The 14,534-nt window shown below is 46.9% G+C and overlaps 1 protein-coding gene across 2 annotated transcripts in view; it reads right to left on the minus strand.

The window, feature by feature from the left end:
* ABHD12B (abhydrolase domain containing 12B) overlaps positions 1-14,534 on the minus strand; it is a 304,395-nt gene that overhangs the window by 109,923 nt on the left and 179,938 nt on the right. For both annotated transcript variants that reach the window (XM_069638955.1, XM_069638954.1), the window contains exon 7: positions 1,667-1,796. In XM_069638955.1, the coding sequence (XP_069495056.1) occupies positions 1,667-1,796 (130 nt within the window). The remainder of the gene's footprint in view (positions 1-1,666; positions 1,797-14,534) is intronic.

Raw genomic sequence — 14,534 nt, forward strand, 5'->3', positions numbered from 1 at the left:
CACTGAACGGTTTTTCAGAATCGGATGGTCAGCAGTAGAAAATGTAAATCTTTGCTTTATGGTCCATCATGCTATCCAAGTCAAAGACCATCAATTTGTGAGGCACATCTTTACTGCACACATACCCACTAGACATCTATGCTTGTTTGATGGCATCCTCCCTGCAACAGCTACACCGAAGTGGGCATATATTGGTGGGAGAGCCCTCCCTATTCAGGCTCTATTGTGACTAAACTCTTTTGTAAAGCTTCATGGCTTTTGAATACCACCTAAAGTTTTGGAAAGGCCTGAAGATTTAGCTATTCCTTCAATAGCTAGGACTTCCAGGCTGGGAGCCTTAGGAACATTATAACACAAGCAATAGCGATTTTTGGCATTTTTGGTATGTGTCTGAGCTATTCTGCTAAAGATCAAGATAGTGGTATGGGGACTTGTAAGGGAACTTGGTGCAAATTGATAGGTTACAACGTCCTGCTTTCAGCAACCATCTGCTGCTGGCTTACTCTGACGTAGATTCCACAACCTTGGCAAATTATCACTGCTGCATTGAAAGAACAAATTCCTTCTTATTTGCCCCCGCCAACCTTCCAACAGTTTGTCAGTATTCTCGTTTAGTCATGGCAAGTTGTTCCCAAGGAACTTCTGCTTGGGCATATAATGTAGCAGACGTGGGTCCCTTGCTCGCTGCGCCATAGGGAACCAAGCTGCACCTCATTGAAGAGGCCCAACAAGGCCAAAACATGTCTGGGGTTGCTTGTGTTTCCGTGCAGAGGGGTTCTTGGCCTAGCAGTTCTGGCTGGGCTGCTACCATTGGTGGCAGTACCCAACTGATTTGCATATGGCGGGACCCCTTTTGCAATGGTGCAGACGGGCTAAAAAACGGTGGTGTAGAAGGTTGCCCAGAGCAACGCCAGTGGTACAGATTCATTCAAAACCTTCAACCCATCACTTTTATGGTCACACGCCTTAAAAGCATTCTATGCCACCATCTGGGCAGTCCTTATATTGTATTCCAAGTCTGGGATTTCATGTGAATGGCCACTATAAAGACATACCATAATTTGACATTCTTATATTTCTGCACCTCTTAGTATCAAGGTGGCACGTAGGGGCACATTGAACATCCCAGCATAAACATGCATAGCATACAACATTCTGGGACATGCAATACACCGGACACTCATATTGGGCACTCCAGACATGTTGCTGAATGATAATGGGGATACCTGTAAATCCTTTGGTCTCTGATCCATCAATGTTTCTTTATAATGCTTTTATACAGATACACTGTTTCGTCCTCTCATTCACAACTCTACATCACCTTTTAAAATGTAATAGATTTAGGAAGACATAGCAAGAACAATTGGGAGCGATCAAGGTGAGATAATAAGAATGCCCATCATTAGGGCAGATGATTAGTAGGCCAATAACATGGTTTCATCTGCTTTAGGAAGCTGAGCGAAAATAGGCCACCCTTTACAACGTACTCTGAGAAATGATGGCAAGGCTGTGTTGAAAGGCGCACTCCCCATACTGACCACTAATAAGATCAAGATTCATTTGTGAGAAATGTCTTTCTGAAACTGTCCCTGGGCTTTTTTCAAACAAAACTGAATAACTCAAATAGTATTTATATCTAGCACATATTGAAGTAAATCAAACTTACCCCGACCCGAGGGAGTGCCCCCAGAAGCAGACTGGGCCTTTTCTTTTGCGTTCCTTAACCCATTCATACAGGTGCACGGCATCAGTCGTCAAACCCTCTTCGCTTGGATCACCTGTTGATTCACCATAACCTTGTGACAAACAAGAAGTATGTCTGAATTGGGTAACACATTTTTTTCAAAAGACGTCAACATACAAGATAATATGATTTGTGTTTGTATGCCATTCTTCTGCACTATGTTTCAAATATTTATTGCAAATTATATTTTAATATGTTCACTTTTGTACAGTAGCTCCATAATAATCATGCTGGCTGAAGAATTGCTGCTTCTTTCTAATCTGCTCTGTTTTGAAGAGCGCTTTATAAAAACCTTTGCAAGCAAGGTGTTTGCAGTTTGTGCACTTCATGGGCTGAGATATTAGCTGATCATTCCAATAGTTTTGCTCAACCTCATTAGGCCGTTATGTCCAATAATACATTAAGTTAGCCAATAACACATAGAATTATGTATTGTGATGAAGTCTGTTACCTGGCTCTGGGCAAAGGCAATGTGGTGACTTGGATAAAAGGTGGACTGCTACAGTGAGCCACCAAACAAAATGTCTTCAACAGCTCACATAGAGCAGTGTGAACTCTGCAGGACTCCACATACAGCAAGGCAGGTTTGTAACTGCCTTAAAGGCTGACAGATCAGTGCAGGGAGGAAACCGCCAGCCGAAAGTGTACCAAGGCAGGCAAGAGATTCGCCTGGCAGGGACACATAGTGCTCATTCCCCACTCGCCTGGTAAAACAGAATGTCTCTTAAGCTTGCCTAATGTGTTCCCAGCTGGTAGACCACACACTGGAAATGCCAGAGAGCTCAGCGTGACCCAGAAAACACCTGAGAAAATCAGGAAGGAGGAAGTAAAACCCAAGGTGGTAAGTGTCTCAAATACAGAAAAGACCCAATCTCTTGAACTTAAAGCAACCACAGGTGTCCACAGAGAGGCCAGCCAATCACAGCCCTGACTGCATTCTCAGTCACAGGTGGAGATCCTCACCAGTGACTGATCCAGTCAGGGGAAAGAAGGAGCACACTATAAAAATCCAGTTCCAGTCAGAAAGTGGGGGCAGTTAGCACATGTTGTGGCTAAAAATATGATGACAAGGAGGAGGAGGTGGTGAGATCAGAGAAGGAGAAGAAGGAGATGGTAACATCAGAGGAGATGGTGAGATTGAGGGAGGAAGTGGTAACATAAGTAGCAGAAGAAAAGGTACAAACAATCAAAGGTAAGAGCGACAGCAATTTCATAGTTAAGGGCGGGTAGGCCCAAGGTTATGTTATGTTAATGGGCATTTGTATAGAGCCTTTCACCATTGGTATGGTCTCAACGCACTGTAGGTTGAACGCCCTCAGTGACCGGAGTCCAGGTCAGTGGAGACAATCAGAGCAGTAAATAGTGCCTGTGTGCACTCTATGTGTGCAGCTAGACCACATTTTTCATGGTGGATACCTGCATTCCAATGCTGGAAGTAGTATGTAGGGTATGCGAGACAGATCGTATGTGTGCAGTTAGGTAGAATTGTCGTGGGGGTAGCTGCATTTTAGAGGAGGTGGTGCTAGTATGTAAGATTATGTGTGCAGCTAGGCCGAATTTATCATGGGGGGATAGCTGCATTCTAAAGGTTGTTGCTGTATGCAAGGTGGTATATAATTATTGTGTACAGCCAGATCGAATGTATCGTGGGGGATAGCTGCATTCCAGTGTTGTAGGTGCTGAGCAGGGAGTCAGGGTACTGGGAGGTATGTGCGAGTGTCCATGGGGTTGAAGAGGCCTCCCTCTGCCCAATTGCCTTCCTGTGCCTACCGAATTAGCTATGCTCCCCTTTATAGGCGTCTGTTGTGTGATGAACCTCTAAGTCTAGTCTGAACTCAGCTCTATCTGCAGTCCACTCAGGCGAGAAGCAGTTTTAGGCTACCTTGCACAATAAGGCCAAATGCAATATTAGGCTACTCCACTCAATCAGGCTAAAGAAACGCAGTCGCAGGCTGACCAGCACAGTCGTGCAAGATGCAAACCTAGGCCAACCTACTCAATCATGCGACATGCAGTTCTAGGCCAACCAGCACAATCCGGCGAAATGCAATATTAGGCCAACTCGCACAGTCAGGCAAAATACAAACAACCAGAGAAACACAGCAGTGGGAAGAGCACCAAAATTTGAAACACACAGCAGTGGGAGAATGCACCTAGATTTGAACACACAGCAGTGGAAAAATGCAGTGTGCTGGAGGAGGAAAGGGACCGCAACAGGAAGCACAGAGGAGTAGACCCGGCAGTGGGGATGACACCTCTACATTTCAGGATGAGTAGAGCAGAGGGGCTAGGGCCAACACAGAACTGTTGGTTGAAGATCAAAAACCTTTGGTTACCTTCATGCTACCAGAGACAATCTCGCTGTCTCTACATCTAGTCCAGGACACTGTGCTACTAGTAGGAAAAAACAGTGACAGAGTCACCACAACTGGAACCACTACTAAGATGGATATCCTTGTGGATTCTTGGTTAAGCCTCAGGTCTTGTGGTTTGGATTAGAGATGGGCGTCAGTGGGTAGATCGAGAGATGATTTGGCTTCTACCTGTGAGAAAAGGCAGTAACTAGGATAGGACAGAACCTCATGTGCCAATGACAGAGTCAGGAAACAAGAATGTGGTAGGTAAATGTGTTACATGATGTAGATGGGTAAAGGAGGATTAGCGCACAGAGAAAGACTGATCAACTGTGAGGAACGTGGTCAGAACGAAGGTTCGAAAATGCACAACGCCAGTGGACAAGGCGAGACAATATCACACAGATTGTGAGAGACTTGGTTCTTGTTTGTTTAATTTTCTTTGTTGAGACCCAACTATAAACAACAATCCCACTTGTGTCGCGTCATCTATGCATCTTGTGGTGATTTTCTTACAGTTTATATTTATCCGTGAAAATACTTTAGTTAGGACACAGTTGAGAGCAATCGTCTCACTGGAACAAATGAATGGAAACATCTTTTGTTGAAGAGACTGTAAGGATCCAATTTAACGCAACACAATCCCTAAACATCTGAAGGTGCTGGAAGCTACGGCACTTAAAGTCTAACCCCCACAGTGAGCAGTGTACAAGCACAATGATGACATCACTGATGAAATTCCTGATGATGTCATCAATGGCATCCCATGAAACGAAAGCACGTTGATGGCATCACAGATAATATCAATGAGAACATCACGTATCCCATTTAATATGATATTAGTGCTTACTACACCTTGGTGTGAAAAAGTCTCTGGCTCAGTTTCAAGACATATGAGGAAGATATTCTATGGGTCTAGAGGTGATCCAAGCTAACCCATAGAATATCTTTATCATATGCCTTAACTAAAGTTTGTTTTTTCACTGAATTTCAAAGGTTTCAAGGGTTTTCGCATTTGTAGGGGAGGGGTGGTCCAAGGGACCCCCCCTGGCCTGCATCTCCACCCCAGATGAGGGCCATGGCTCATCGGGCGTCCCCTCCTTACCACCAGGGCCCAGGTGGTGGATGGCTCACCTGCTGAAGACATTGCCCGCACGTATTAAATTTAGGTAGGCCTCAGAAACCATTTTTGTCTGCTAAAGATGGTGTGAGCTCAGCGCGCTGTAGCGCGGCCCCCACCTTCAGAAAGTTTCAGTCCTCCCTGTCTCCGCAGCACCATGGTAGATCCGCTGCAAGCCCGTTCCCACGAACAAGACGGGCATGAACTAGCGTAATACATTAACATTGTAACAGTTCACCTTCCGCAGTGTATCACTGCTCCCACAATGACCCGGTCAGCAAGGCCTGGGCGATGGGAAGATCTGTAGAATGGTCATCTGCTGAAAGCAGACAGGTACCCAAATATGAATGTAAGAAACCACTTTTAACACATGTATCCTCTCCATACAACCACTCTTACTAAAGAAACCTGTGAAATTGTGTAATTATCGTACATGACACCAGCCGTGAAGGACCCACACCCCTGCAGTGGTGTGCAAATGATAAAAGCATTTCCGGGGGATTATTCTTCATAAGTATCATCGAAAGCCCCACGCCCCGCGGTCCCGCGCCACAACTGAACTGATGCTGCTAGGGTACACAAGAAAACGAATGTAACCATACCACGGGCACATGTGAAGAGTGTGCGAGAATGCACTCGTCACACGTGTATGTCTAAGCCCCTCACGTGCCACCTCCGCCACGTACAGTGGCGAGTTACTTTCTATGTACTCCACCAACCCCAATACTACCTCACTTACTGCAAATGTATATGCATATAACTAAATACTGTAGTTGTTAAAACATAGTGTATGAATAAGGTGCTCAGACTGGGTATAATCGAGACACATCCAGCAAAGTTTAAATGCATGTTTCAAAATGATTTGAATAAGTATTATAGAGTGTTCAAATGTTTGTGATGTTTTTACCTAAAATCGGCAACACACGAGGGAGATACCTTTGTGAAATGCATGCAAGGCCATTCCCCCTCCCACCCTGCGAAGGCTGCCAAGACAGGAGAGCAGAGGCCCGCGCTGCGCTACTCCGCCTCCCCCAACCAGACTGGAGCCGCTTCAAAGATTTGTAGCCCCCTCTGCAGCACCCAAGGCCACGGGCCGCCACCTGCATTATTTACAGCACAGCAGTAAACCTCTGCCTGAACACACTTCCAAAGGCGCCCCCTCGTAAACCCCATAACCCACCGGATCATCTTAGACCTATGGCCCTGTGCAATCAGGACACCCAAAACTTTGACAACACACAGCGGCACATCTATAACAACTTCTAACAAGACAGAAAGACCTGTACCACCTGTCCCAGGCCCTGAAGCTTAGCACCTCGACCTATGGCCCCGGTCAACAGGACACTGGTAACCATGTCCTGACGTATTACCGCCAGACCCCTCACAAGGTACATTCCTCCTGTGTTGCATTAACCTGTAGAATAACCTATTGGAAGATTTACTAAAGAAGATAATATTGAAATGACTGAATGACTGCGGTGTGCATGGCCTAGGGCAATAAGTCAGGAAAAGACATTCATCTCTGACACTGGCCGCGATGGCACAACAACACCGCCAGGATGAACTCAGCCAACCTGCCAGGCCCAGCCCAACCCACGAGGATGACCAGTGACGTCTTCCAGCCAAAGCCAACCGCATCACAGCAGCACCTATAGTTAGTCATCGCCACCCAATCCCATCGAACTTGTGCCCCCTATAGTGTGTAGGTTCTTATGACGTTTTTTGTAAATATATACGCCTGTCTTTGCTATTGTCAGACAGAGCGCTCTCGGAGTTTGCAGAGTTCTTTGCATGCCATAATCTCATTGATAAACTCCCATTTAAGCTCACCCGCACTCTGTCTTGGCCTTATTCCCGATTTGGGAGAGTCCTTCATTGTCTCTCATTGTGGGGAGGATCGTGCTGGCTGGGGACGCTTGCCTTCAGTGGTGACCCCGAGAGCGTGATTATTATTATTATTATTATTATTTCCCGACCTAACATTACCGTCCCCTTTTGGCACGTGAATCTCAGGTCGAAAAGGGATACGCACGGTGAGCCGGCTCCGGGAGGCTGCCCGCCAACGGCGACCGGTACACTAAGAAGTGCGCACTCAAAAGAGAGAGGGTACGGGATCCCGGTTGAAAAATCCCCTTTGAGTACCGCTCGCCGGAGCCGGGGCTGACTGTTGAGCTGACGGCGACACTGCCTGGACGGACCCAGTTTCGGAGACTATCGGTTCAAGACGGGCACGTGAGTACTGAGTGCGAGCGATTGTAAAGGGAGTGGGGGAAGAAGTGTAGGACAGGGAACGAAGAGGGGGTACGCAGATCTACTAAGGATCATCCTAAAATTTTCCTTGCTTTTTCTTTGCATATGGCCATTAGGATTAAGAGGTGAATAAGAGATAAAAGTGACGGGAACCTAGCTCCGAAAGGGGGTGGAAGGCGGCGCCGCATAGTGCTATCTTGACTAGTACTGGGAATATATGAAGAAGTGGATTATAAGATAAAAGTGTTCAGCAAAAGTGGGCACTGCGAATATATTAGTGACCGCTATTACTTCTTTCTTTTCTTTTCTTTAGGGTTAGGGGGAAAATAAAAAGTGAGATTAACACAAACTTAAGGAGAAAGTAAGAGTCCTACTAGAAGAGGGAAGAGCAGACCTATATATATATATATATGCGCATCCATAGATCCAAGTAAGACGGACAGGGACAGCCGGCTAGGGAGGAAAGGGAGGACGGCGTGAATTGTGAATAGAGTGTTACCAAGAGGTGTGTGCACCTCGCATGTGTCAGACGACAAGTTGATGTTGTCAATGTGTAAAACGGCTATGAATGTATAGTAGTTAAATGGTCATGGTAAGTGTGACCGGATAGAACTTTTGAAGACAAAAATGACACGGTGAAGTGAGTGGGTACCTTTTTGATTTCCGGGTTGATATTGTCAAAATAAATGATGGTTTGCTCTTGTATGTGCCCCCCAAGGAGAATAGAATAGAAACTGTGTACAGCCAGTTTTGTATTGCGCAGACAAGGGGAAGAGCACAAAGGAGCTCGTTATTGATTGTGAAGCAGAAAACGAAAAATAATATTGATAATACACCTACATTGTAGTTGCAGACACACAGAAACACACAAGTACTAGGAGGGCACAGGGATGGGGGCCGAAACACCCTTATCACATATTTGTAAGAATCTACCAGGGTACGTGGAGCGGATTAAGAAATATCACGACCAGTGGATAACCGAGTTGAAGGGAGAGGGGTTACCCCAGATATGGCCCGAGGGAGGGTCATTTGATAAAAGTGTTCTGGATATGGTGGCCACATGCATTTGTTTGAAGTACAAGGGGAAGTAGTTGCAAAATAGGAGAGAAGTATTAGATCTCTGGAGGTTATTTGAAGAGATACCACCGCCTAAAACACCAGCATTAAATCCTGATCTCCCGTCCACCACAGACAACCCACTAATGATACAGAAAGATGTTAAAGAATTGTCAAGTGTAGCGCCACCAGTAGAGGTAATAAGTTTGTACCCGATATTAAACAAGCCTGTGCCCGCAGAAGGATACAGTGACCCCACATATGTGCCTCTCCCGACAACTACTACACCCCGCCGGCCCACGGCACCCCCGCCATATGAAAGTACAAGGGAGCGAGCCCAGGTAAGTACACAGAGAGTGGACATAGAGAAACTCACAGATGATTTACAATCAAGACTCTCAATAGCAAAAGATGAGCTCTCGAGGATAAAAGACATGTGCGAGCAAACAGCACTTAATGCGGCTCGATCAGGGCGCACGTCTAGAGCGCCAGGTGAGAATAGAAAACCTGAAGAGGGGTGGAAAAAAGGTGAGATACTGTTCAGAATTGAAGAAGAACCGACACGAATAATCGAAATAGGGACACGAGAGGGAGATATCGACAATGAAGAAAGGCCTATGGGGGATAGAGAGGAATTACTATGTGATACAAGGGACGAGTTAGAAGAAAGCGACAGGTTGAGCATGGCAATGGGAGGGGGAAGCGAAGGGGGGGATGGTACATGTTCAATGAGAACCCTGGATGATGAGTGGACGGGGCGATTAAGGAACAGAGTGGGGAAAATGGCATCACTGGGGACCTCAGCAGCCAAAACGGGTCCGGATGCAACGGCAAAAGGAAGACTACAGCTCCCGTTGATACACAGGGGAGGAGGGAGGCCTAACTATATCCCATGGGCACAGATGGATAAAGCCAATTTATTAAAGCTATTGCCCCCGTTATCAGGAGGGGCAAGTAAGTGGATATACGCCTTTGAGAAACACACTGCTGGGGTACCCCTAGCAATAGGAGATGTGAAGAGCTTGCTTGTATCAGCAGTGGGGGATCAGGCTGAGAGAGTATGGGTCAAGGCCGGTTTCCCGGGAGTAACATTAGACTGCGACCGCCATGATGGGGCCTCCTTTAACACAGTGCGTGCAAGGGTGTGGGATGCCTTGCGAGAAACGTTTCCAGATACACCAGACTTACAGTCAGTAATGCAGTGTACAATGAATGACGGGGAGGAGGCTATGGATTACATTTTCCGGGTCCAAGAGATGTGGAGAGCAGAAACGGGCACGTCCTGGTATCAATCGACATCTTTATTTTACTTCATTATAAAAAGAGGGCTCCCCAAAGAAGTGCAAAAGGCGCTCGACAAAATAGCAGGTATTGAAGCAAAAGGATGTCCTGAAATTCAGAGCATAATAGTACACCATTGTAAGCGAATAAAAGAGAGGGAGAAGGAGGTGGCGCAGAAAAGATTGGCAGACGAAGCAAAGTTAGTACAGACAAAGTTGGTGAAGGTTGCAGCAGCAGTAGCCGCGCTCCCACACAGCAGGGAGGGAGACGACGAGGAGGAGGGGCTGATAGCAATACAAGGAAGGGTGGCAACTAATTGGGTTGGAGCGGGACAGCGGCAGTGGAGTGAACAGGAGCAAGGCGGAGGTCCGCAGTGGCAAGAGTGGACCCCTCGAGGGGGACGAGGTGGGTACAGGGGCCAAAGAGGAGGTGGACAGGGAATGGGATGGGGGAATGGGAGGAAATGGATGGCAGGGCCCTAGAGGCGCACAAGGGAGTTGCTGGAACTGCGGACGGTGGGGGCATTACTCTAGGGAGTGCAGAATCAGACCCAACAGTGGGTTCCAAGAGGTAGAACAGTATGGCCACCCACACCCGGGGAGCCCATATGGTCTTCCAATGGGACAACAACAGCTGAGAAACCCAGGCCGAGGTGATGCTGAGCAGCAACAAGGGCACCAGTATAGAACACAGAACCACCCCCAAAACAATGACAATATGCAGTATGCGCCAGGCAACCCCTTCGCGACAACAGCAAACGGGGCCCCCGTACCAGCACCTTACAACGGCATGTCAGTGGTTTCAGGAAGTGTCTTTAATCAGGGGGGAGCAATGAGACACCCCGCATAGGACAGCCCACAGAGAACACTTGCGTGTCCAGTTCTGTCTACAACCTACAATGCAGCAGAGGAACCATTGGTAGGGGCGCAGATAGGAGACAAGCAGTTCATATTCATGGTTGATTCGGGAGCGGAAAAATCATGTATCAGAGAGGGCCGGTTCCCGTTATCTAACCGGAAGTTAGAGACGCAGGGGTTCTCTGGGGCTGTAATTGAAGTTCCTTACACAGAAGCATTGGATGTAACAGTGGGGGGTAAAACTGTAAAGGCACCCTTACTGTATTATGAACACTCACCAATAAATTTATTAGGGAGGGATCTCCTGAGTAAACTTAACATGACCATATCATTTACCGAGAGAGGAATAGTGTGTTCTACACCCGGGATATGCCCCTTGCGTGAGATGTTGGTAGTGCAAGCTTACACAACCACACAGGAGGTACGAGGGCTGCCGGAAAATGAGGAAATGTTTATTGAAGGGCTAAAAACTTTGGCCCACATAATTCCAAAACTAAGAAGAATGGACTGGAGGATCCCAGCGGAGTTCCTCTTCCGCCCCATAGTGTGTCCCGACACAGCACCAGGATCAGTGGTATCATTAGACTTGCATGCTGTACAGGTGTCAGCGAAAAGGATCGCTGCAATTGGAATGGATAGGGAGGGATGCGAGTGGCGTACAGTGCTGTGTACAAATGCCAACATCGCCCTACGAGAGATAACAGATGAGGATCTCTTTTCAGACACAGAAGAGGATGGGGAGATAGTAATGGAAATAGCGATGCCCTGTGACATTTTGATTCAAGCCAGGGAAACACCCGTCCAATTGATGGCAGTGGTGGGAGCACCACCGTCGTTTCTTGATGACGACATGAGGCTCGTACCAAATAATTTGTGGACAGCAGGCCCCCATGATGTCGGGCTGTTGCACGGAGTACAACCTGTGGTAATAAAACTAAAGCAAGGAGCAATTTTACCCCGAGTTAAACAGTATCCATCGTCCCGCGAAGCTGAAGAAGGGATAAAAGAGACAATAAATGCATTACTAGCACAAGGGATAATAGTGCCTTCAAACTCCCCATGTAACACATGTATCTATCCAATCAAAAAGGCGAAAGGAGGGTCTTGGAGGATGATACAGGACTTACGCCCCCTAAATGACGTAATTCAGAAGGAGTTCCCTCTAGTCCCGAACCCTGCATCAATACTATGCAGCATCCCGAAAGTGGCATCACATTTCACAGTAGTAGACTTGAAAAACGCGTTTTTCTCCATACCCTTGGCTGAAGAGAGTAGATACCTTACAGCATTCACACTGGGGGGTAAGAGATATGAACACTGCAGACTACCACAGGGATACTGTGAGAGCCCGAGCATATTCAACCGCATATTGCATGAAGACTTGGGAAACCTATCAGTTGAGAGTACGATTATTCAGTATGTAGACGATTTATTAGTATGTGCACAAGACGAAGCAACATGTAGAAAAGATTCAACAACGCTCCTGACTTTACTGGCCAACAAGGGGTACAAGGTAGACAGGGAGAAGCTACAGTACTGCCTGACTGAGGTCTTATACCTGGGACAGCTCATATCAAAAGATGGAAAAAGAATAATTCCCGACAGGGTAGAAGCAATAAGATCAGTAGGAGAACCCGCAACAGTGAAAGACATGCAGAAATTCTTGGGGATGTGCAATTATTGCCGCGCATGGATATTAGACTATGCAGCATACACGAGACCCCTCCTACAAGCACTCAAGGAAGCACAACAGGAGAACAAAAAAATAGAATGGTCAGAAGAAATGAGTACATCATTTCAATCATTAAAAGAGCTAATTTCAAGCGCTCCAGTGCTACCAAACCCTGATTATGGACGCGAATTTTACCTATTCTCACACTGCAAGGGAACACTCATGACAGCTGTACTGACACAAAAGACGTCCCTAGGACACAAGCCATTGGCTTACTATAGCGGTACTTTGGATGCCGTGATGCAAGGTCATTTCGCGTGCGAGCAATCACTCGCTGCAGCCGCGTTCGCGATTGAGAAAAGTGCCACAATAGTAATGGGTTGCCCTGTGACATTGTTTGTGGAACATTCATTATTTGCAATACTTGAGAGGTCAAAAAGCACACTGACAACACAGCGGGCGACAGCCTACGAGATTATATTGTCTAGCGCCAACATCCATGTGGTAAGATGCAAGACAGTGAACCCCGCCACATTCATTACAGAAGCATGCACACTAGAGGACATGCAGGACCACGATTGCGCGACCTACACAGGAGAAAGAGGGGAGGACACAGTGGTGTGTGAGAATGCTCTGAGCGAGGGGGAAGTGTACTTCGTGGATGGGTCTGCATCTATTGACGTGGACACGGGAGAAAAACATGTCGGCATGGCAGTAGTGAGGCTAGAAGACGGTGAGTATGAAACACTAGTGCAGTACGGCCTCCCATCACACTACTCCGCACAAGCAGCAGAACTAATTGCGCTCATAGAAGCACTACATGCAGCAAAAGGTTGCGCAGTGACAATATATACAGACTCAGTTTACATGACAACGACAGTACATGGAGGACTAGCAAGATGGGGGCGTAGGGGGTTTCGACGGGCAGACGGAACACCAGTACAGCATGCAGAGTTGTTGAAAGAGTTAATTGAGGCCCTACAAAACCCTACTGCAGTAGCAATAGTAAAGTGCCAAGCACATACATCCAACACAGACGTTGTGTCTTTGGGGAACGCGGCAGCGGACGCTGCCGCCAAGGAGGCTTCCTATTTTCAGAAATATGACGCAGGTAAATACATGCTGTGGCATAAGACAACCGAAGAGCCCCCAGAAGGGTACAACATGATGCCCATATCACAAATACTAGAATTGCAGGAAGGAGCTAACGCAGACGAAAAATTGATGTGGACTAAACGAGGGTGCAGCAGGTCGGGAACAGACTTGCTATGGCGGCAAAATAACTCAGGGAAAGTGGTGATGCCCATCCAGTTACTAGAAATTGTGTTTCAACAACTACACTTCCCCGCACATAATACCAAACAGCACATTGCAGCAGAAATACAGGAAGAATGGTTCGTGCCCTGTCTCCAGGAGCACGTATCTCGATTAGCAATGGAATGCACAACATATCAGATCTACAATTCAGGAATGACACTACGCACACTCCGGGGAACAATTCCTAAACCCACTGGCCCATTCAGAGAACTGCACATTGATTACGCAGACATGGGGGAAAGGTGTAACGGCGCACGGTACATGATCGTGGTTGTGTGCCCATTCTCAAGGTGGGTGGAAGCTGGACCATGTGCGCGACCTGATGCTAAAAGCGCCGCCAAGTTCCTAGTAAGGGAAGTGTTCCCGCGCTGGGGAATTTGTGACGTGATTCGCTCAGACAACGGCACTCATTTTGTGAATGAACTTTTCAAGGAAGTCACTACATTATTGGGAATAAAACATAAATTGTGTTCGATTTATCACCCTCAAAGCAATGGCGTAGTGGAAAAGATGAATGGACTGTTAAAGGGCAGGTTATCAAAACTATGCTTTTCATTGAAGAAAAATTGGATATACTGTCTGCCCCTTCCGCTATTTGAACTGAGAAATCAGCCAAGCAAAGACCACCATTTGTCCCCGCACGAAAGAAATCGTGACTGGGAGACGAATGCACACAGCACACTCCCCACTACGCGAACACTCAGATGCACACAGGAGCGCCGCGATATTGGGAGAAGAATTCACGGACTATTTGAAAAAATTAACAAGGGCAGCGCGTGTAATATCAAAGCAGCTCTCCCCACCCTTCACTAGAGAGGAGGGAAACATAACAGGGTCTGTCACAGAGCCTGAGCAACAGCTACAGCTAATGCCGGGCGAACTA

This window comes from Ambystoma mexicanum, chromosome 14, assembly GCF_040938575.1.
Source record: "Ambystoma mexicanum isolate Mex_15411 chromosome 14, UKY_AmexF1_1, whole genome shotgun sequence".
In the NCBI taxonomy this organism is placed as follows: domain Eukaryota; kingdom Metazoa; phylum Chordata; class Amphibia; order Caudata; family Ambystomatidae; genus Ambystoma; species Ambystoma mexicanum.